The following is a 23180-nucleotide window of genomic DNA, read 5'->3' as shown; positions in this document are numbered from 1 at the left end:
GGGCAAGAAGACAAGCTGGAGGGAATTTTTATAGTATTTTTATTTTCCACTACTAAAAAATATTTTGACAAAACACGAACAAGAGAAAGCCCTCAAGTTTTTATCTAAAACAAATTATTGGTTAAAACAGTATACCTTGAGGGGGTTACCAATTATGTTATGGAGGAATACCATTTTCCAGTATTGAATGAAATGTAAAAAAAAAAAAAAAGTATATGAATCCAAATCTGCATTGTTTAGATGCAGACCTGTTCTCCTTTCATCTTGTGATTCAACAGTGTCTCTCTCAGCAGTTGATGGTCAGGTCCCTCTGGATCTTCTCTGTGGCCTCCGCCATAAGCTGGCACGCCTTCTTGTGTTTAGGCCAGTGCTTCACCTGACATTCTCTGAAAAAAACAAAAGAATAAGAGGACCAAGAAATCAGCAGCAAAATATCACACATTTAGTGTATAAAAGTATTTCTGATGGTCATGGATCAGATGTAGAAACAGACTTATTTCCAAACCTTATATACATTGAGGATCTTAGATATGTGATCCCTAAAGCATTGTTCTGGGTCTGGATCATTTCTGCCGTATTTCTCTATCTATATAAGCCTTACCTGTGACAGTACCACTCTCCCTGACATCGAGAGCATCTCTTTGCAGCCTCTTTCCCACAGCCTCCACACTTTGGCTTCTCAGGGAGTAAACTCTCCATCACATCCATGTTGTACGTCTGAGCCAACCTGGTCAAAATAAATAGGTTAAAAAATATCTTATTTCAATAAAAATTAACTATGTCTTCCCCCCTACAACTCAGACCAGTATTACCTCTGTGCCTGCAGCCTCAGGTCGCTGTCAGATGGGTTGAACGTTTCTTTGACTTGGAACTTTGCTATCGCCTTCCACTTTCCCGAATTCTCTCTCACGATGTGGTTCCACATTTCTGGGATCTATACACATAAAACACAGCTAAGGTTAAATAGCACCGGGACGAAGTGAGGTTTAGGGGAAAAGGCGTGCATGTGAACTGAGTAGCTAGAACTGAGTTATGGGAAAAAGGCCTTTAAATATGCTGCGCCTTCTGCCTGGAACACTGTACAAAAGCAGCTAAAGCTGCCGGAGCTGGTTACCTTGGGAGAATTCAAAGGAATCCTTAAGGACAGAGAAGATAGTTCTCTAGGTCAATGCAATTGTTAGTAAAGGTATTTTCTGATAACGGCCAGGTTTTTTTCATTTTATCTGTTCCAGTTTATTTATTTCATTTTTAACTGTACTCATTTAAATGTTCATATAGTCTTGTCCCTGATCTTGTAATTGATACTGAATGGTGTATGATAATTGTGGTTGATTGTGCTTATTTTATCATGGTGCTGCCTTCTTGGCCAGGTAATTTTTTTATTTTTTTTTTAAAGATATTTTTGGGGCATTTTTATACTTTATTGACAGTTCAGAGAGACAGAGGTGAAATGGGGCAGAGAGGGGAGTGACATGCAGAGAACGACCGCGGGCGGGAATCGAACCCGGGTCTGCTGCTGGGCCCGGCCCGGGTGGGGACGCCCTACCAACTGAGCTAAGGGCGCCCCCCGGCCAGGTCATTCTTGAAAAAGAGATTTTAATCTCAATACATTTTTACCTGCTTAAATAAAGGATATTGATTGATTGATTGATTGATTGATTGATTGATTGATTGATTGATTGATTGATTGATTGATTGATTGATTGATTGATTGACTGATTGATTGATGTGAGAGAGTGTGTACCTGCTCTAAAATGAGCTCTTTTTTGGGAGGGGCGGGGTCAGTGACAGACAGTTGAGCCAAGTAACGCTGCAGTTCCACCAGGTTTGGCAGCTGATCCATCAACACCTCCGTCAAGAAACCCCGAAGCTGTGGAACATGAAGGATAAGCCCATCAAATAACACAGCACCGAAAAAAAGACAAGGTCAGCTGCATCAGAACAATTCTACAAGAATTAACTACAAACAAAAAGGAAAAAAAGAAGATTACAGGAGGCTGCACTTGGCTCTCTGGTTATGTAATCAATGCAACAGGAAGAGGATGAGAAAGCATATAATAGGAGGAAACGTCTTGGTCAAAACAACCCTTGGAAAATGAATCTGTGTGTTCACAAGTTGGAAGACAATGATCTGGCACTCACACACTTCCTATGTTTCAGTTAACAGATAATATACAGCCGACACTTGGGACAAAGTGCAGAAGTTGATTTCTACATTATGGAACGGCTGGTTTAAAATAACTCTTTCTGAACATAGAGGAAGGATGAAAATATGGCTGACAGATGCAGAGAGTCGGTCAACATTTTTCTTTCACAGTAAACCTTTAGAAGCTGGTTCTTGTTGTAGCTGTTGAAGTCATATTTTCTCTGGCAGTCTTCCTTCAGCAGCAGATTGAAGAGGGAAATCCACACCTGTCCGTCTAGTTTGGTCATTTTTAAATGGTCCTCAACAGGGATCTTCTCCCATCTGCCGTTAATGTATTTTTCCAGCACACCTTCAGAGGGAGAAACGGTTGGCAAAGAGGTCACATTTGAACATCTTTAATACGCAACTCACAAGGGGTGGAATATACCTTCTCCACAGCGACTCCAAGGGCAGCAGTCAATCAGCTGGACCATCACACATGGCATGTTATGGGTGCAAAGCATGCGATTTATAACGCTGATGCTGTGCAGGAAAAAAAAGAGGTGAAATGGTAAATTAATAAATATGCAATACAAACTCATCCGGAACAACATGGATAATTGATCAATCATCAACTTTCAAGGAAAAAACTAAACATACCCTGATAACATCCCTCAAATATAAGAATTGTTTGCTTTGCTTCATTTATATTATTGTACATTTAATATCTGCGGAGTTTGGACTGCTGGTCGGACAAAACAAGCAATTTGAACCTGAAATTGTGGCATTTTCAATGCTTTATTAACGACCTGCAGAGAACGACCACGGGCCTGATTCGAACCCGTATCTTCTGCGAAGAGGACTGAGCCTCATGGGGAGATGCTCTAACCACTACACCACAAGCGCCCTCCAGGCAGATGAATTCTTAGTGTCTACAAAACATATTTCTTAGATTCTGTCTTCTACTCCTTGAATGTTATTGGCACTTCCCATACCTCTCTGTGTGATCGGTGATGTAGCGCAGCACGGAGACAGCCTTCAGGGAGATTTCAAACTCCAGCGCAGCACTCTGCATCTGCAACTCCTTCACAGATTGAGAAGAATGGTGTGATTGATCTGTTTGGGTAGAGAAAGCCTCAAAAGAATCATAAATCCCAGACTATCTTACCTCTATAGACGAGACATCTGCCTTCCCTGTCAGTTTGTGTTGCTCGTGAGTGGCCACGCCCTCCCTGGTGGCTTTGCTGGCCAATAGGGTGAGTTTGCGGTGGCAGTAATCCACCAGGTCAAGTACAGAGTCATCGGCTGCCTCACACGACTCCTACACCATACGTAAAACTCTTTCAGCATATGGCATGAGGCTTCATTGTACAGTGTTTACAGAAAGTATTTGTGTACACACACTGACCTTGTGAAACGTTATCGTTTCTAGTAGGTTTATGATCGTGGCTTCATGGTGGATCTAAGAAGGATGAGATATTGAAGAAACAGACACATCACTTATGAGCACTGCAAGAAGAGCATCATTTCAGATATTGTCTCAAACTCACCACCATGTAAAGATGAAACGTGTTCTTGGGATTGAAGTCCTGCAGCTGACACAAGACGGGGAAGACTTTGTGCTTCCACACTTCGATGAGGATCATCTCATGGACCAAGACAGGTATCTTAGAGAGGGGGAGGAGGAAAAGAAAAACAATACAATAGAGGAAAATAATTTGTTAATGTGTTCGTTGTGTGATCTTGTGTTACTTTAAGCAATAGAAACAACCAGAGAACTCTCTTGCAGTGTTGGTTTGAAATTCATGTCACGTGTAGAGAGGGAGCAGTCAGTCACTCACCTTTCCATAAGACACCAGGAGCTCCTTGACAAACTCGTCGTGCATGGCAGAAGCATTCAGTATCGCCTGCATGTTGAGTTTCTCAATGTACTCGTGCTGTTTGAACCACCTGTCAATGAACAGAGCGAGAAAAATAATAATTAGACACAGAAAGGATTATTAATCTAGGCTGGGCCTATATCCTGCTTGTATTTTACTTTTTTTTTTGTAACAAATTTTAGCATGAATTTATTTTAATTTCTGTTTCTGCTATAGGTTAGCTTTTACCTAACTTTTTTTTAAACTTTTATTCTGCAGCACTGTCCCTTTTGCCCCATTGTGGGAGGAATATCTTACTTTCTATCTTATCTGAATCAAGCCTATATCAGATTTAATAGCCTACCTATATTTCTTTTTTTATACAGTCTATGAATTTAACTCACTAACACTCATACAGAGCACAGAGTAGTGTGTGTGTGTGTGTGTGTGTGTGTGTGTGTGTGTGTGTGTGTGTGTGCGCTTGCTTTAGCTGGTTCATCATCTCACCTAGTAGAGCCCACCTCCCTGAGAGCAAACGCTTCCAGACTTTGAACATACCCCTCCGCTTCCACCGGCAGAATGACCGACGAGTCCATTCTCTGTTGAAAGAAATCACTCAACAATCTTTCAAACGATTTCTGAAGTTGTTGACTAGCTTAACGTTAGCGATACCCTTTGGTCACAGTGGTTGTCATGGTTACTGTAAACCAAGCGCACACAGTGCAGTACCTCCCTGCCGCCAGAGAGGGGCGGTGCATGTTCAAGTAATGAAAAAGGTAGGCTAGATATACAGGTCCTTCTCATATAATTAGCATATTGTGATAAAGTTGATTATTTTCCATAATGTAATGATAATAATTGAACTTTCATATATTTTAGATTCATTGCACACCAACTGAAATATTTCAGGTCTTTTGTTGTTTTAATACTGATGATTTTGGCATACAGCTCATGAAAACCCCAAATTCCTATCTCAAAAAATTAGCATATCATGAAAAGGTACTCTAAACGAGCTCTTAACCTAATCATCTGAATCAACTAATTAACTCTAAACACCTGCAAAAGATTCCTGAGGCTTTTAAAAACTCCCAGCCTGGTTCATTACTCAAAACCGCAATCATGGGTAAGACTGCCGACCTGACTGCTGTCCAGAAGGCCATCATTGACACCCTCAAGCAAGAGGGTAAGACACAGAAAGAAATTTCTGAGCGAATAGGCTGTTCCCAGAGTGCTGTATCAAGGCACCTCAGTGGGAAGTCTGTGGGAAGGAAAAAGTGTGGCAGAAAACGCTGCACAACCAGAAGAGGTGACCGGACCCTGAGGAGGATTGTGGAGAAGGGCCGATTCCAGACCTTGGGGGACCTGCGGAAGCAGTGGACTGAGTCTGGAGTAGAAACATCCAGAGCCACCGTGCACAGGCGTGTGCAGGAAATGGGCTACAGGTGCCGCATTCCCCAGGTCAAGCCACTTTTGAACCAGAAACAGCGGCAGAAGCGCCTGACCTGGGCTACAGAGAAGCAGCACTGGACTGTTGCTCAGTGGTCCAAAGTACTTTTTTCGGATGAAAGCACATTTTGCATGTCATTCGGAAATCAAGGTGCCAGAGTCTGGAGGAAGACTGGGGAGAAGGAAATGCCAAAATGCCTGAAGTCCAGTGTCAAGTACCCACAGTCAGTGATGGTCTGGGGTGCCATGTCAGCTGCTGGTGTTGGTCCACTGTGTTTTATCAAAGGCAGGGTCAATGCAGCTAGCTATCAGGAGATTTTGCTTCCATCTGCTGAAAAGCTTTATGGAGATGAAGATTTCATTTTTCAACAAGACCTGGCACCTGTTCACAGTGCCAAAACCACTGGTAAATGGTTTACTGACCATGGTATTACTGTGCTCAATTGGCCTGCCAACTCTCCTGACCTGAACCCCATAGAGAATCTGTGGGATATTGTGAAGAGGAAGTTGAGAGACACCAGACCCAACACTGTGGATGAGCTTAAGGCCGCTATCGAAGCATCCTGGGCCTCCATAACACCTCAGCAGTGCCACAGGCTGATTGCCTCCATGCCACGCCGCATTGAAGCAGTCATTTCTGCGAAAGGTTGACTTTTTTGTATTAAAAACACTTTTCTTTTATTGGTCGGATGAAATATGCAAATTTTTTGAGATAGGGATTTTTGGTTTTTCTTTACTTTTTTGCCAAAATCATCAATATTAAAACAATAAAAGGCTTGAACTACTTCAGTTGTGTGTAATGAATCTAAAATATATGAAAGTCTAATGTTTATCAGTACATTACAGAAAATATTGAACTTTATCACAATATGCTTATTACATGAGAAGGACCTGTATACAGGCAAAAAAGTAAAGAAAAACCAAAAATCCCTATCTCAAAAAATTTGCATATTTCATCCGACCAATAAAAGAAAAGTGTTTTTAATACAAAAAAGTCAACCTTCAAATAATTATGTTCAGTTATGCACTCAATACTTGGTCGGGAATCCTTTCGCAGAAATGACTGCTTCAATGCGGCGTGGCATGGAGGCAATCAGCCTGTGGCACTGCTGAGGTGTTATGGAGGCCCAGGATGCTTCGATAGCGGCCTTAAGCTCATCCACAGTGTTGGGTCTGGTGTCTCTCAACTTCCTCTTCACAATATCCCACAGATTCTCTATGGGGTTCAGGTCAGGAGAGTTGGCAGGCCAATTGAGCACAGTAATACCATGGTCAGTAAACCATTTACCAGTGGTTTTGGCACTGTGAGCAGGTGCCAGGTCTTGAAAAATGAAATCTTCATCTCCATAAAGCTTTTCAGCAGATGGAAGCATGAAGTGCTCCAAAATCTCCTGATAGCTAGCTGCATTGACCCTGCCTTTGATAAAACACAGTGGACCAACACCAGCAGCTGACATGGCACCCCAGACCATCACTGACTGTGGGTACTTGACACTGGACTTCAGGCATTTTGGCATTTCCTTCTCCCCAGTCTTCCTCCAGACTCTGGCACCTTGATTTCCGAATGACATGCAAAATGTGCTTTCATCCGAAAAAAGTACTTTGGACCACTGAGCAACAGTCCAGTGCTGCTTCTCTGTAGCCCAGGTCAGGCGCTTCTGCTGCTGTTTCTGGTTCAAAAATGGCTTGACCTGGGGAATGCGGCACCTGTAGCCCATTTCCTGCACACGCCTGTGCACGGTGGCTCTGGATGTTTCTACTCCAGACTCAGTCCACTGCTTCCGCAGGTCCCCCAAGGTCTGGAATCGGCCCTTCTCCACAATCCTCCTCAGGGTCCGGTCACCTCTTCTGGTTGTGCAGCCACACTTTTTCCTTCCGACAGACTTCCCACTGAGGTGCCTTGATACAGCACTCTGGGAACAGCCTATTCGCTCAGAAATTTCTTTCTGTGTCTTACCCTCTTGCTTGAGGGTGTCAATGATGGCCTTCTGGACAGCAGTCAGGTCGGCAGTCTTACCCATGATTGCGGTTCTGAGTAATGAACCAGGCTGGGAGTTTTTAAAAGCCTCAGGAATCTTTTGCAGGTGTTTAGAGTTAATTAGTTGATTCAGATGATTAGGTTAAGAGCTCGTTTAGAGTACCTTTTCATGATATGCTAATTTTTTGGGATAGGAATTTGGGGTTTTCATGAGCTGTATGCCAAAATCATCAGTATTAAAACAACAAAAGACCTGAAATATTTCAGTTGGTGTGCAATGAATCTAAAATATATGAAAGTTCAATTATTATCATTACATTATGGAAAATAATCAACTTTATCACAATATGCTAATTATATGAGAAGGACCTGTATATATATATATATATATATATATATATATATATATATATATATATATATACTGTATATATATATACATATATATATATATGTATATATATATATGTATACATATATATATATATATATATATATATATATATATACATATATGTATATATATATATATATATATATATATATATATATACAGTCAAGTGCGAAAGTTTGTGAACCCCTTGAACATTTTGGAATTTTATTTATTGTAACCATCATTAATTCATTTTTATCAATACCAGTATTTTTTATATGAAATAACAGATGTTTGTTTATCAATTCAACATTTTTCTTTTCCAGAAATCAATTGTTAAAACAGATAAAACAAATTATTTGACGAATGTTGTATGTGCAAAAGTTTGTGAACCCTGAGCTGCATTGCTTAAATGGAGCAGGTAAACACAATCAGATGGGCCAAATTGAGTCATGAAATGGACCAATGTAGTGAGAGATCTTTAGGGAAGAAATTGGGCGGCACTAGATACAACAGAGATAAAACCAGGTCAGTTTAGGCTCACCAAAGTGAACCCATACAGGTCAGACATGCTAAAAGGGGAAACAATCTCAGAGGATCTCAGGAATAGAGTTGTGATGCTGCACATTTGTCTGGGGACAGCTATAAATTATTTTAAAAAAAGTTTGAGCTCCATCGGTCCACCGTGAGGCAAATCATCTACAAATGAAGAGCTTTAAGAGTGACTGAACATCTGCCTAGAAGTGGACTTCCTTCAAAAATATCCACAAGCGCCACAAGATAAGTGATTTTTCAGTTAAAAGCCAACCCAAACATTACATCTGGTGATTTGCAGACCTCTCTTGCAGCATCTGGGACAGATGTGCATGGTTCCACAATAAGAAGAAAACTCAGTCAACATGGCTTTCATGGGATGGTTGCTGAAGAAGCCTCTGCTCTCAAAAAAGAACAAAACTGCTTGTCACAACTTTGCCAGAGAGCACCTGGAGATACCTGAAGTCTTATTCTGTGGACAGATTAGTCAAAAATTGAACTGTTTGGTCATAACCAAAACCGCCATGTTTGGGCAAAAACGCAATTCTGCCTACCACCTAGAGAACCTTCTCCCAAGTGAATAATGGTGGTTTCAAATTGTCTGCAAATCTCCAGGTGTAATGTTTGGGTTGGCTTTTACCTGAAAAATCACTTTTCTTGTGGCGCTTGAGGATATTTTTGAAGGAAGTCCACTTCTAGGCAGATGTTAAGTCACTCTTAAAGCTCTCCATTTGTAGATGATTTGCCTCACGGTGGACCGATTGAGCTCAAATTTTTTTTTATGAATTTATAACTGTCCCCAGACAAATGTGTAACATCAAAACTCTATTCCTGAGATCCTCTGAGATTTGTTTCCCTTTTAGCATGTCTGACCTGTATGGGTTCACTTTGGTGAGCCTAAACTGACCTGGTTTTATCTCTGTTTTATCTAGTGCCGCCCAATTTCTTTCCTAAAGATCTCTCATTACATTGGTCTATTTCATCAACCAATTTGGCCAACCTGATTGTGTTTACCTTGCTCGATTTAAGCAATGCAGCTCAGGGTTCACAAACTTTTGCACATACAACATTCGTCAAATAATTTGTTTTATCTGTTTTAACAATTGATTTCTGGAAAAGAAAAATGTTGAATTGATAAACAAACATCTGTTATTTCATATAAAAAATACTGGTATTGATAAAAATGAATTAATGATGGTTACAATAAATAAAATTCCAAAATGTTCAAGGGGTTCACAAACTTTCGCACTTGACTGTATATATACTATCTATGGTAGAACCATGTAAAACCAGCAGCTACCTGAGGATGACATGGTCAAAAATAACTGTGAAGGTGGAAATATTCAGATCCTAAATCAACTAAAAGTTAGTTAATATTATTATTAAAATGTACACAAGTAAAAATACACTATCATGGTCCCTGACTGTGTTTAATATTAGACCTATACATTATATAGCCTATATTTTTAATGAAAAAATTGTAATTTTCAAAGTAAATAGTAAAAAGCTGTCAGGCAAGCCTCTGAGTTTCAGTACAGTAAAATGGAAACACCCGAGAAAAGTTACACAAGTAGCCTACCTCAAATTCGTAATATATCAGAACAGATCTAGAGTACAGTAAACGTGCTGTTAATCTGTCTATCCATTACAAGGAGATGTAAGTGCCAAAATGTACCTCAGACCTCCACCCATCTAGGTCCATGTCTGCCCAAAAAACGGAGTTTAATATGACTATTATTTTCATTATTGACCCTTTATACCCTTATTGACCCTATTACACCCTTGACCTCAGGTATCACAAATAAGTAACAGTATGTAAGCAGCATGTTACATGTTTAATATAGGCTACTAGTGGGTAGTTTAATGTGTAACAATGTATCCTATTGTTAAATCTTGTACACTTTGTCAATAAAATCTTTATTTGTAAAGCAACTACTAACTATACCTTTAAATGAAATGTGGTGTAAAGTACATTATTAGTATAGTAATTACATTTCCTTCTGAATTTTAGACATTAAATCACGTAGAACCTTACAAACCAAAGAAACAAAACAAAGATTTTCTTACCAAAGAAAAATAAATTGAATTGATGTTTGACAATGTCTTTTATTGAAGTTTCAAAGTTAAAAAAAATATATAAATTTAAAGCGACAAAAAAACATCAAAAGTATAATTCTAGGAGTTATTTTGCGTCATTGTATACACTACTTTTTGATTTAAAACAATTGGCACTCTGTGGTATAGTCTTTTATTAGTCAATTAGTTTCTTTTGTACAATATTAACACATATAATCTTTCTCACTTGACGTTAACAGTGTATCCAACTCCCACCACTTGATAAAGAGTGTAATAGTTAAAAAAAAACACTAATCTAATATAGAAATTGCAAAAATACTTCTTCACTCTTCACTGGAATTCCTCTCACTGAAGGCATCTTTGGTTGAGGCATCTCTGTAACTTTCAATTTGTTTTCAGTTCAACAACTCCTGTCACTTCCAGCACACCACGATGTTGGGGTCATTTTCCAAACGTTCATCCAGTTCCTGATAACTGATCCCTGTAAAATGACATCACTGTGAGCACGCTTATTTTTTTTCCACCACTAGTTTAATGGTTACGCTAAACACACGTGGAGAGAGAGAGCTTTAAAAAAAACCTGCCTGTTTTGCAGCAGATTTCGTCATAACTATGACAACCGGTGAAGAGTCTAGGCGGCCGGCTCCTCTCGTCGCGGATCACCTTCACCGGGTATTTCTGCAGCCGTCGAATGAGAGACTTCATCAGTCCGAACTGGATCAGCCTCCTGAACGGCAACACATTAATGTAAATTAATATTAACAGTAATTTCTTTATTTCTGCCTCTCAAGAACATCCATAGCTATGTATAAACACTAAGGAAATACATTCAGAGATATATAAAAAATGGGTGTTTCAGTGATTAATGTTGACCTCTCATCAACCCGTTGAAGCTGCTGCGAGTAGCGAGAACAGAGGTCCCGGACTGTGGTTCCTGGACTCAGACCGCAGTAGAGCTGGAACACGTCTCTCAGACTGGCACGCTTCTGACCTGACGGAGCATAAAAACAATGCAATAAACATCGCAAAATACTGGAAGTCAAATATATGACAACAACCTCTTGATCCTTATTTACCCTGCTTGGTGACGTAACCGAGGCACTCCTCCTGAATGGACTTGTCATCAATGAGGCTCTGGACTTTGGGAGTGGTGCAGTAAACATTTGAATACTGGAGTCAGGGGGGGGGGGGGGGTGCACAAAAAAAAACGAGAGATTGGTAATCTTTTTCAGAATATAGTCCTGAGAATATATTGAGAAAAAAAATGTCTACAAGGGAGAAGAAAAAGACTGTAGTACTTGAGAGCAGACAGTCTTTGACCTTTTTCTCAAAATCACAGTGACACTCGTTTCATATCCAATCGTGTGCAATGTGTTGTGTTTTGTGTGTGTGTGTTTTAAAATTTTTTTATTTAACCTTTATTTACCCAGGCAAGCAATATAATACAATACAATAGAATAAACAGTTAATCAATAGGGTATGACAAGAAGGGCTACTAGCAGGTGCAGGAGTCAACTATGATTTGTTGCAGAATTTGTTTGAAGACAGAGAGAGAGGTGAAAACAGAAAGTTGGGTGTTTTGAAGGGTGTACCAGTCAAAGGCTGCAGCGAACCAGAAGGCACTGCGTCCAAAGACAGTGTGTGTGTGTGTGTGTGTGTGTGTGTGTGTGTGTGTGTGTGTGTGTGTGTGTGTGTGTGTGTGTGTGTGTGTGTGTGTTTTTACCTGAAATATAGACACCAAGGTCACAGTGCCATAATATCTGTGAAGGAAAAGCAGGATTTGAGTAACTCCACTAAGTCCTATGTCGCTTACCTGAAGCATTGAGAAATGATATTCAGTGCGTTTACATGCAGACTCATAATCGGATAACTAAACGAATAAGACCTCAACAGGACTTTTAAACTGCATGTAAACACCTTTATTCGATCTATTTCGAACACAAATCGGCACAATAACGGACAAGAGAAGTCGGATAAGAACACCTAGATAATTCGTTCATTGTCGGCTTTCTCTCTGCATGTATACAGGGATCGGATATCGCATATCGGACTTCTCGTTCTGTGCTTGTGTGCCTGCGCGTGATAGGCTACACCATGGGTTATTGACGGAAAGGAACCGGACGTGGCTCTAAAACCACTTGTTGAAAGCATGGTTGAAAGGGCTACAGCGCCACCTAGCATAGTGGAGACAGCCATGCATCAGACATTTATCCGATTTCTGAAAGGCCATGTATACTCAGACAAGTGACACGGTCCGTTCGAGTGTCTTGTTCGATATATGTGATAATCCAATCTAGTTGTGCCATGTAACCGCACTGACTGTCTCATTAGGACATGTTGCTGTGGATCCACCTGCGATGGCGTGATGTGTTGTGCGGGCTTGCTGTACTTAGAAAAACAATGGATGAGGGTGTTTTAACACACATCAGTTTGAGCTGGTGGGTGTGTGTGTGTGTGTGTGTGTGTGTGTGTGTGTGTGTGTGTGTGTGTGTGTGTGTGTGTGTGTGTGTGTGTGTGTGTGTGTGTGTGTTTGTGTGTGTGGCCCCTTTACTCACTGAAATGTACTCACAGGAGATTCTGCACGGCAATGCGGACAAGGTTGAGCTCCACGTCCGCTTCGGCAGAGATTTTCTGGATGTGTCTGAATCCATCAATATATGGCAGGATCTGCAGTAAACAACAGATAGTAAAATCTTTTTTGGCTTGTACAGAGCACCGTGATCTGATAATTTCTATATAAACACACCACAATGTGCAAGAATATTTTAGTCTGTTCATTATCGCAGCCATAAAACATTTATTGTACCTTATCCTACACATATACTCCTTTTAAAGTAATAAAATAACAGATGTGATACAGGAGTTTATCAATGTATGCCCGCCTGTAATCACTAATCTTTTCCCCAGTGTTTCTAGGAACTGAGGCCCGTGTTTTATCACGACGGCCCTTGATACAGTATATTACCCAAGGCCTACCTGTTGAGTGGTGAGATCCCATTGAGATTTGATGAAATGCTCTTTGCACTGGGTGAAAACAGGCACGTCATACTCCTGCACAATCGGTGGGTCCTTTCTCTGCTGGATCAGCTTCAGGTGAATGGTGTTCGACTCGTCTAAATAAATAATAAAAAAGACAGAATGAAAACAAGCTTCATTCCTTCTAATCAGAAGTAGTTTGTTACAGACCACACTTTGAATATATTTTTAGCCTGTTTACATCATAAATCCATGAATAGATTACAGCATGTTGCACGTTAGTTTAACATAAATAAGAAAAAAATATGTTTTGTCCTAAAACAGCAAGAAAAATGACTATATATCTATCCCTTCCCAGAATGTAGAAAAAAAGCTTCAGTGTTCACCAAGTGTGTGTTTTATCAATTTCAATGTTTCCTCTCTTTGCATCCCAAACTTTATATGACTGCTTGCGGTGATGCGGTGGTGATGCTTTGTCTTATGTGTCTGTAATGAAACCAAAATATCACAAAATGTTTTGGTGCTGCTGCAACAATATCTCTTAAACACGCAGGATGTCTGTTAAAGACGGCAATGGTCGTTTGCCTCACATACAATTGTATTACACAGTACAATATAGTCATACCTATTGGCAAGGTGCATCCTCCGGTTGCATTAAGTTCTTCTAACAAGGTCGACATAATGGGTAGAAGTTTCTGCTTGCTCTCCTCTTTGGAAATGAAGCCACTCTCCAGCTGCAACACAGAGAGGAAATAAAAATCCCCTGTGAGACATCCAATCACTGAAAGCTAGACTTAATATCAAAGCTATCACACGCTACAGAGATATTTGTAAGTTATCTAGCACCTCCAGAGTTGTGAGGTACCCAGACAACTTCTTGACGATCGGCTCGAGGGCACACGTGTTGGACTGGGCATCGCACACAAGGCCCAGGTTAAAGAGGAGGGCGTTTCGGCTGTACTTCTTATGTTCGATGCACACGGGACACCCGATTAACTTCTTTCCCATGGCGGTGCTAAAAAAAATTGTACAACAAGCATGGAGTAGTTGGATACTGAAAAGGGACAACAAACCGATGTAAACCAAGATCTCAAGATTGAAAAAAAATATTTTAAATTAATAATGGCAAAGAGACAGAAAAAAAGTGTTGGATTACATACACTGTTATTAATTTGTTCTGCAGTTCTGGCTTGGTGATGATATAAACCTGAACAGTGTCAAAGAGCTCCCTTGATATGTATTCCTCTGGGACCTGTGGTGAGAGAAGGGCACAGGAGACACTGTGGCAGGCATTTTGTCATTCTTCTGATATTTTAAAATAGTTGTTCTATATACTTTGCCTTATATAATATATAAGCCCTTAAATTTCGATATATTTTAAGCTTCTGATAACAAATTACTATAATAACTATAATATAACTATTATAATAAGGATAATTATGCAATGTGTAGTGTCTATTGCAATCAATAAGAGAGAAGATAAGATACTTTTAAATTATCCTCTATTCAACTATGATGATAAACCCCACACCAAATACATAATTTGTCACTCACCTGATATGTTATCTTTGGACCCAGGGTTGGATGAAACTCACTGAAAAAGATGCACTCTATTCGACCGGTCATGCCCATCATAGACCTTTGTGTAAGGGGAACTTGACCCCGAAGAATTTACCAAAACAAACTTTAACCAAAGCGTATCGGTTTCAGATGTCAATCCTCCTGTCAGTGCCTCTACTGTTGAAGCTAGCAGCTAGCCTCCAGGTTTATCGTTGAAAAACGAGTTAGTGTCCTCCTGTAAACATGTTTTAGCAGGTAGAACGTCTTGAAAACATTCGGACAAATGTGTTTTTTTCCGTACGTTGAAAAAATAAATCAGTTAAATTAGTAGCAAACTATCCAACAACTCTCCAATGCTCGACACATTCAGGCACAGCAGACTGTGGAACAACAACACTGCTGCCTTCACGAGCGTCTTGTAATTTACAGATGCAAAGCACAGACGTCATACTACAACAGTAATTTCCTTTTAAAACCAACAAGAAATAATAATCAAATCTTAAAATGTTTTCTGTGTATTCTTTTGCATATATCATTTCGTTTTCATGAGAGAAAAATTTATTTTAGATTTTAAATTTTAAGTTGATAGATTTGCTAGCAGTTGTCTAGGCCTATTGTAGGCCTACAATCAGGTATTTCCCATAGGTATTTCCACTGCTCCCATTATGTTGGCTGTCTCAACTTCAAAATACAAAACTTTTGGTCTATGAGTGCTTATAATACCCACTTTAGCTTGGCATTTAATGTGCTTCATTCTCAAAAAAGTACTATATTCGACAGTACAGAAAGGCAACACTATTCACGAGTGTCATGAATGCGTAACGTGCGCCCCATGTTGAGACGTTTCGCTTCACGTCAACGTTTGTAGAGGTTAGCGCCATGTGAAGGAAATGCTGCCAACAGTGTAAACCAGCGACAGAAAATGTTTAGTGTTAATATAAGACGATACAAGTTCGGTGGAGAGTTTATATGCAGGACAACAGGACACCGAGTACAGCTGATGGCGACACAAACTGTAGCTAAAGGGACAAAGATGTAGCCTAGAGGAGGCGTGCGTGGATTAATCATGTGGAGACGATCTCTGAGTGCATGCTACAGATGTTTTGGGTGCAGGACTGGACTTTTAACAAAGGTAGCCTACCTAACTAACTTATCGGTCTCATTGATATTGTGTCTGTTTGTTTATTGTTGTTGTTTTCGGAGAGTGTGCTCCTGCGCACTAGATGGGATACAATGGAGGAAAGCATACTATTCAAAGTTAACATTTAATCACAGTAGCCAAGTCATACATAGAAAAAAAGAAGATATAATAAAATTAATGACAAACTAACTCTAATATGACATGTGAAAAATGAGTGGGTAACACGTGACAATAACGGTATGTAGGCTACAATTAACTGTTAGTTAATGCTTAGTTAATGCTTAATAAACATCCATTTTTATTGATTACCTAACCGTTAATAGCATTACATAAGCATTAACTAACAGTTAATCAATTAATACTTATTGTAAAGTGTTACCCTTTGAGTGCTACTAGTACTTTCATTGTAACTTTGCAGCTGGACGAATGCACAACACAGTGATCTTGATTTATGTATCTATTTATTAATCAATTCAGCCATTTCCCCATCCCCCACTTCATCGCCAAGATAGAAAATGTAAAGGAGAGACTGAAATGGGTATGTGAGAAAAAGTGGTATAAATGTCCATTATTGCAAAAGACAGTGAGGTGATGCTTGAATTAAATGTGATTAAAGCCACAAGTAATTGGTAGACTCATCTAAAAAAATGACTACAAATATTTTTAAAAGTATCCTGATTTTTAAAAATAATTGTTTTCCCTACACTTTGTGTGCATGATAGATTTAAAAATGTCTTAATAACAAATGCTTCTAGGATATTTGGAGCTCCTGCATAGTGCGTACATTATGCAGCGCTCCGGCCTTACCTGCAGGCAGGATCACAGGGATTCAGGCAGCGGACGTGTGGAAGAGACACTTTGCAGAGAGAGGAGTGACGGAGCCTGACCACTCCAGCCACTACATCCTCGCTTACCTGCTCGGGGCCAAAACTGTGAGTTGAGATTTGCTGAGCTAGCTAACTCTCTGTCACAGCCTCATGATAAGTCTGAAGGCACATTCACACCGGCGTCCCTTCCTGTTCCTGTACGTTCCACCTCTGCTTCCAGATGGAAAGTCTGGAGATGGGGAAGTTGACGGAGTTCCTCACCCCAGAAAAAACAGAGAAGATGTGGGAGCTATGCACCAGGCGCCTTTCCGGGTATAACGTTAAACTTTCTATGCACACACTTGACCTCAGTAAAAAAACAACATCTTAATACTTTTTAATGCGATGAAGAATATTGATTGAATATGTGTGTTTGGTTTAGAATGCCTGTGCAGTATGTGATTGAGGAGTGGGACTTCAGAGATCTGACCCTGAAGATGAGACCTCCTGTGTTCATACCGAGACCTGAAACTGAGGTTTGAAAGGAGGGAAAAACAGGCCACGAATATGCACGATGAACAGTGAATTACAAAAGATCATTCACACATAACCAGAGCAGTGTTTTGTTTGTGTGTGTGTGTGTGTGTGTGTGTGTGTGTGTGTGTGTGTGTGTGTGTGTGTGTGTGTGTGTGTGTGTGTGTGTGTGTGTGTGTGTGTGTGTGTGTGTGTGTGTGTGTGTGTGTGTGTGTGTGTGTGTGTGTGTGTGTGTGTGTGTGTGTGTGTGTGTGTGTGTGTGTGTGTGTGTGTGTGTGTGTGTGTGTGTGTGCGCGTTTGTGTGGGTGGGTGCAGGAGTTGGTTGAACTGGTGCTCACTGATCTGGAGATGGGTGCAGCAGACGACCGGCCTACATGCTTGGAGGTGGGATGTGGCTCCGGTGCCATTTCTCTCAGTCTGCTGAGGAGTCTGCCTCAGGTAAGCTTTATGTTTGTTGCCACTTTCCCACCACTTTGATTCAGGTTAGTGTAGTGTGTTAACATTATTGGATGGATTAATTTGGTACAGAGACATTCATGGTCCCCAAAGGTTAAAGCCCGCTGTCAGTGGTGGTCCTGTGGCTTTTCTTCCAGCGTCACCAGCACGTCAAAGTTTGTACTTACGGTATTTAGTGCATTGTTTAAACATCAAATACATTGTGTGCAAGCATTCATGCTCCCCAGATGAAATGTTGTGTTCCTGACTTTTCATCTACTGGCACCATGAGGTTGGCATTTGCAGTTTTTATTGAAATATCTCAACGTCTATTCCATGGATTGCCATTAAATTTAGTACAGATTATTGTTGAATTGGAATAACTTTGATCCCCAGCCAGGCATTTCATTCATTTCAAGTGTACATCAATTTTGCATTGCACACGAATAACCCTGTCAAGATGCAGTTTCTCTCTTTGTTTTTCTCTATATCATTCCATGCATTATTGTTCTTTCTTGTTAAAGCTTTGTTGAGACTTTAACCCCAATTGCAACATGACCACCACTGTTTTTTGGGTAGAGAATTGCTTTTGTTATGCCGCTAGTGATTATAAGCTGCTAGCCTCATGCAGAGATCAAGTGCTGAAATTAATGTATGAGTAAGTGTAGACAGAACGTATTTATTAATATTATGATAATCAGGCAAAATACCAAACACTGGCTCGTATGTTGAAAATGAATGTGAATAGTTTGTCCATTTCCTATCATATCACCTTTTTTGTTTTTAGGATGCTAGTTGGACTAATTAAGTCATCTAGGCATCACTGTTGGTTTTCGTAATAGGTCAGTGATTCTTGAGAAAATCAGAGCCTGTCTACAAAATACTGTAGACAGGCTCTGATAAGTGTTGTAGTTTTAGAACATTTTACATTCCAAATCTTGAAAGTCCTGCGTCACAACCATGATATGTCAACACCGACTTACAATTTCTGAAGAGGTTATTTGAAATGTTTCGATCATTTTATTTTCCTGAAGCAGTTCATACTAGCACCTATCATCAACAGAAAAACCAAATGGCTACTAGATAAACTTAATTTGTTTTGTTTAAGAAATGTTAAATATGTCAACACCGTCAGATGTCAACTCCGTCGTGACAGGCCAATGACGGAGTTGACATTCAATGTGGAGGCACCATATTTGGATGGTTTTCAAGTTATTATAATTATATTAGATATATAGAAATAGGTTTTAGTTTTGCTATTAATGTATTTATGGAAACTCTCACAATCTTCTTTTGTCATGGATGATTCTTAAAAAAGTACAGGATGAAATACAAAATGAGGCGATTTGGTGTGAGTCTGTTAGAGCAAGTCTGATTGAAAAACTGTCATTTGAATCTTGCCTTAACATTCAACCAATAATATGCTGTTATAAAATCACTGTTATTGATTATTCTACGTATTTGATGGTTAAAATGACTTCATCTGGGTTTTTGTCACCACTGTCAGATATGTCAAATCCATAACGTATACTTTTCATCTCCATCAGATATACTTGTCAACTCCGTCAGATTTATATTATTTTGATAATATTGCATAATGATATTTCATAGTTGTTGAAGAATGGTTGGTCATATCTGAAAATCTAACCAGTCTCCTAACATTAGAATGTGTTTTGAAATTTGAAACACATCTCGATTGCTGTTAATTTTAAAGTAAAAATTCTATTACACAGTTCAACTAAAGAACATACTGTACATGAAAATCGATATATAAAAAATGTATATTCATATACATTTAGAAAATATTTTTTTGTGGCCTCTGTCAGTCTTGGTGAATATTTGTGATCACTATACATCTCATGGGTCTAGCATAAATTGAGGGAAAATTAATGTGTGTTTCTGGTGTCTGACGGTGTTGACACAAATTAAGGAATGGCAAGGTAAAAAGCCCATTTTGATAAAAAGGACAAAAGCTGTGAGGTTGTGTCAAAGCTTAGCTCAGTAGCTTACCGTACATGTTGGATACATACATGTACGGTAATTTAATTTGGCTAAACAAATTTTTATTTTTTTCAACATTGCACCCTGTTTTGTGTCACTTCTCAAGAATCACTGAGGTGATATTGCTCGATAGAAGAAAATGACAGTAGGTCAATTGATGATGAGAAAAAAATGCTGAGTTAAATCTGGTTTGTTTCTCACACACTAGCTTAAAGCCATTGCTGTGGATCAAAGTCAGTACGCTGTGGATTTATCAAGAGAGAATGCGTTGAGGTAATTCTACCAATACATGAAAACATGTTGTAAATGTCCTTTTGTGATTTAGCTTGATTGTGTTTAATGACTTGCATTATTAGAATGATTGTTTTTCCTAGTTGGGGATTATAGAGCAACGCATGACGTCTGATGAAAGATTTTCTCTGCAGGTTGGGGCTTCAGGAAAGATTGCAGGTTTATCATCTAGATGTTATAAAAGGTAAGTTAAAGCAGTGCAATGCAGATATGAAATGACAGGCTTAAACATAAGGCTGATCAAATGTAAACAAATAATTCCGTTTTGATGCAGATGCAGAAAGTGTGTTGAGACTCTGTAGCCCTGTTTCAGTGTTGGTCAGTAACCCTCCGTACCTGTTCTCAGAGGATATGAAGTCGTTGGAGCCTGAAATTTACAGGTGATTACAACACTTAGACTCTCTTCTTTTATTCTTAATTTATCCCCCCACCCTCCACCTCAGTTAGCCCTTAATAAATGGTAATAACACATTATAATACATTATTAAGCAGTTTAAATGTGGTATTAAATTTGTATTTACATTCTTTCAACTATTAGCCTAAAACTCCTCCTGTGGAATATCAATAACATAACAATTTTTATCATAGATCATTTTATAACATTACAACTCGAACAAATTCTCTCAGTGTAATGTAAAAAAGTAGGAAAACAATATATCTGGTATGATAACAATATGTCATCAAGCATTCATTAACTGTTTATACTATAGGCATTCTTTTTTTAAGTATGAATATATGTATGATAAATAAAGGAATGGATGCCTCCTGGGAGAAGTTATAAAAGGGGAGTGATAGCTATTATATTTTATTTTAGCCTCCATGAAATTGTATCCAACTGCACATATACTGCTATACAAATACAGATGGTATGCACTATACAAATGCTAAAGTTAGGAGAGGAAAAAAAGATTAAAGTTGTCTGACTGATGTTGAAAACTGTGTAACATATGGATGTGGGATAATGTCTTAAATCATTGATACTGATTATAAATAAGACAAAAGAAACTGCAGTCAGCCTTTGGAAAAAATATTAACTGACAAAATCTGTTATTTTTCTGAGTCACAAATTGTAACACTATAATACATTTCTGTGGCAGAAAGGAATTGTATGTGCTACAAATGTTAGCATTACATTTTGACTAATTACCTTATAAAAAACTACATTTGGTTTTGTTGGCATCATAGTGTATTACAATTTACTGTAAACAATTTAGTTGTTCATATACACTTATAAATGCTGAAGAGGATTAAGATTGGTCATACTTATATTTTTAGAAACTTGGACAGAAAATAAATTGCATAGCCTACTATAATTGATGCTTGTATCAAAGTAAACATTTTAAAAGGCAAACTGGTAATCAAATTAATTTGCATCAGTGGATCAGGTGTCCTAAGAAATGTATTTTTTGGAAATATGTGAATCAAGATTCAAGAGGTTTATTTGTCATATGCACAACAATTCCAGCAGCAGTCATTGGCAATTCAACTCTTAAGTCCCAGGGTCCTCGCAACAATGCAATTATAGAAGAAGAGAAACACAAGGGAAGAGAGACACCTGATACACAAATAAAGACAAAAGTAGTGCAAGGACACAGTGCAGATAGAAGTGTAGAGATAAGGTGCACCATTTACATATAAAGTACATTTGGAATGCTAAATTAAATTAAATTGAGAAGAAATAGAATACTGTATATGGAAATAAAAATAATAACTATTGAAATAGGATAATGTACATGTAATAGATTTTTTTTTAATAAAAGTAAAAAAATATGTTAACACAATATGTACAGATCTATGACTTATGATTGGTTAATATTATAAATATGTGCAGCATGAACATTAAAACGTAAACATGTATATGTTTATGGGTATATTGAACTGATAGGCCTACTGTATGCCTAGGTTTGAGGACCACGCTGCTTTAGATGGAGGTGAAGATGGCCTAAAAGTGATCAAACAGATTTTGAGTCTGGCCCCACAGATTTTATCAAATCATGGGTAAGCAAGCCTACCGCTCGACACAACCACACACACACAAACCCACCTGGGTTTAATTCCTAACGGCATCTTGTCACAGAGAACAGCATGTTCTGAGAAACACATGCATCGTGTTGCCTCTGTAATGAGTTAAGCTTTTTAAAAGACTTCCAGTAAATACAGTTCCAGACATGTGCCACTGCTTTTATCTTATGGTCACTTCTTATTCCGTCCCAATGGTAATTAAATGTTAATGTATTTTGTGTTCTTTTTGTTTTTGTGGTTAACAGTCGTGTTTACCTGGAGGTGGACCCTAGACACCCACCGCTCATACAGCGCTGGGTGGAGGCGAATGTAAGAGAGATGCATTATGCGAAGACACAGCACGACATCACCGGCAGGTCTGTTTAGAGGATGCCTCGGCCTTCATTTCTGTCGCCTGGGTGTCATTAAATCATTTTGTTATCATTTGGCCTCCTGTGACTCCATGCCAAAGTTGGATTCTTGCTAATATTTTGAGACATCAAACACTGTCTGTTTGATTGGAGTAAAGGGCTATACTGACTAAATTAAGTCCAAATGACAAAATTACGCTCAGTACAAAATTGCACGTCCAAAATTCAGACTCTATTAGACTGATTTTTTATTTATTTTTTTGTTTTTCAGGCCGCGATTCTGCATCCTTCAGAAAGAGAAGTCAAAGAGGGACCACAAGTTGGATCTGGATTGAGAAACCAAGATCCTATTACGCTGGCTTTGGCCCAGGTCGCCACAGCCTCCGCTCCCCCAACCCCCACTGAGCCGCCAAGCACGCGCTCACACTGATTTGATCACTCCATATTCACACTTTGCAGGGGCTCAAATCATGTTCATGTCACTATTGCACTTTTAATCAGGTAACATTTGCTGTCCCCTCCCTGTGCCACGATAATAAAAAAATAAACCGTGTTTGAGATGGCACAAAAGCAGGCTCAAAGCTGAAGGTAATTACCAAGGCTTTTCTTAGAACCCTCCCTCTCAGAAACTCACCCTCCTCCCAGGAAGCACTCAGCAGTTCTGTGAATCCGC

At 39.2% G+C, this 23180-nt stretch overlaps 3 protein-coding genes across 4 annotated transcripts; 1 reads left to right on the top strand and 2 right to left on the bottom strand.

Moving 5' to 3' along the window:
- Window positions 1-286: 286 nt before the first annotated feature.
- zmynd10 (zinc finger, MYND-type containing 10) lies at window positions 287-4580 on the bottom strand (the record flags this gene model as incomplete). Its single annotated transcript, XM_080026542.1, has 12 exons — window positions 287-386; window positions 602-727; window positions 813-934; window positions 1745-1870; window positions 2323-2495; window positions 2574-2668; window positions 3121-3209; window positions 3294-3446; window positions 3534-3587; window positions 3676-3792; window positions 3967-4075; window positions 4492-4580. 12 exons carry the CDS (start codon window positions 4578-4580, stop codon window positions 287-289), a joined length of 1353 nt encoding a protein of 450 aa, XP_079882668.1.
- A 5874-nt stretch (window positions 4581-10454) lies between these two features.
- Window positions 10455-15298, bottom strand: nprl2 (NPR2 like, GATOR1 complex subunit). 2 transcript variants are annotated; one of them, XM_080025995.1, is made up of 11 exons: window positions 14922-15298; window positions 14528-14647; window positions 14214-14382; window positions 13993-14101; window positions 13368-13504; window positions 12961-13058; window positions 12115-12151; window positions 11468-11561; window positions 11265-11382; window positions 10976-11118; window positions 10455-10872 (listed from the first exon to the last, which is right to left on the bottom strand). In XM_080025995.1, the coding sequence occupies exons 3-11, from the start codon at window positions 14373-14375 to the stop codon at window positions 10805-10807; spliced, it is 966 nt and encodes a 321-aa protein (XP_079882121.1). In that variant the 5' UTR covers window positions 14376-14382; window positions 14528-14647; window positions 14922-15298; the 3' UTR covers window positions 10455-10804. The 2 variants fall into 2 exon arrangements, with proteins under 2 accessions (XP_079882121.1, XP_079882120.1); XM_080025994.1 differs by having other exon boundaries at window positions 14528-14619.
- A 494-nt stretch (window positions 15299-15792) lies between these two features.
- On the top strand, window positions 15793-22937 carry hemk1 (HemK methyltransferase family member 1; the record flags this gene model as incomplete). Its single annotated transcript, XM_080025531.1, is given in 12 exon segments — window positions 15793-16059; window positions 16824-17000; window positions 17116-17207; window positions 17317-17410; window positions 17724-17846; window positions 20053-20117; window positions 20270-20319; window positions 20410-20515; window positions 22038-22133; window positions 22403-22513; window positions 22779-22806; window positions 22809-22937. Coding segments are annotated over 12 exon segments (1137 nt in total). The 5' UTR covers window positions 15793-15993.
- Window positions 22938-23180: the final 243 nt, after the last annotated feature.

The sequence above is a fragment of the Ammodytes marinus genome (genome assembly GCF_949987685.1).
Source record: "Ammodytes marinus genome assembly, chromosome: 4".
In the NCBI taxonomy this organism is placed as follows: domain Eukaryota; kingdom Metazoa; phylum Chordata; class Actinopteri; order Uranoscopiformes; family Ammodytidae; genus Ammodytes; species Ammodytes marinus.
Note: the sequence above shows the minus strand (reverse complement) of the source record. Positions and strands in the feature narration are given on the sequence as shown.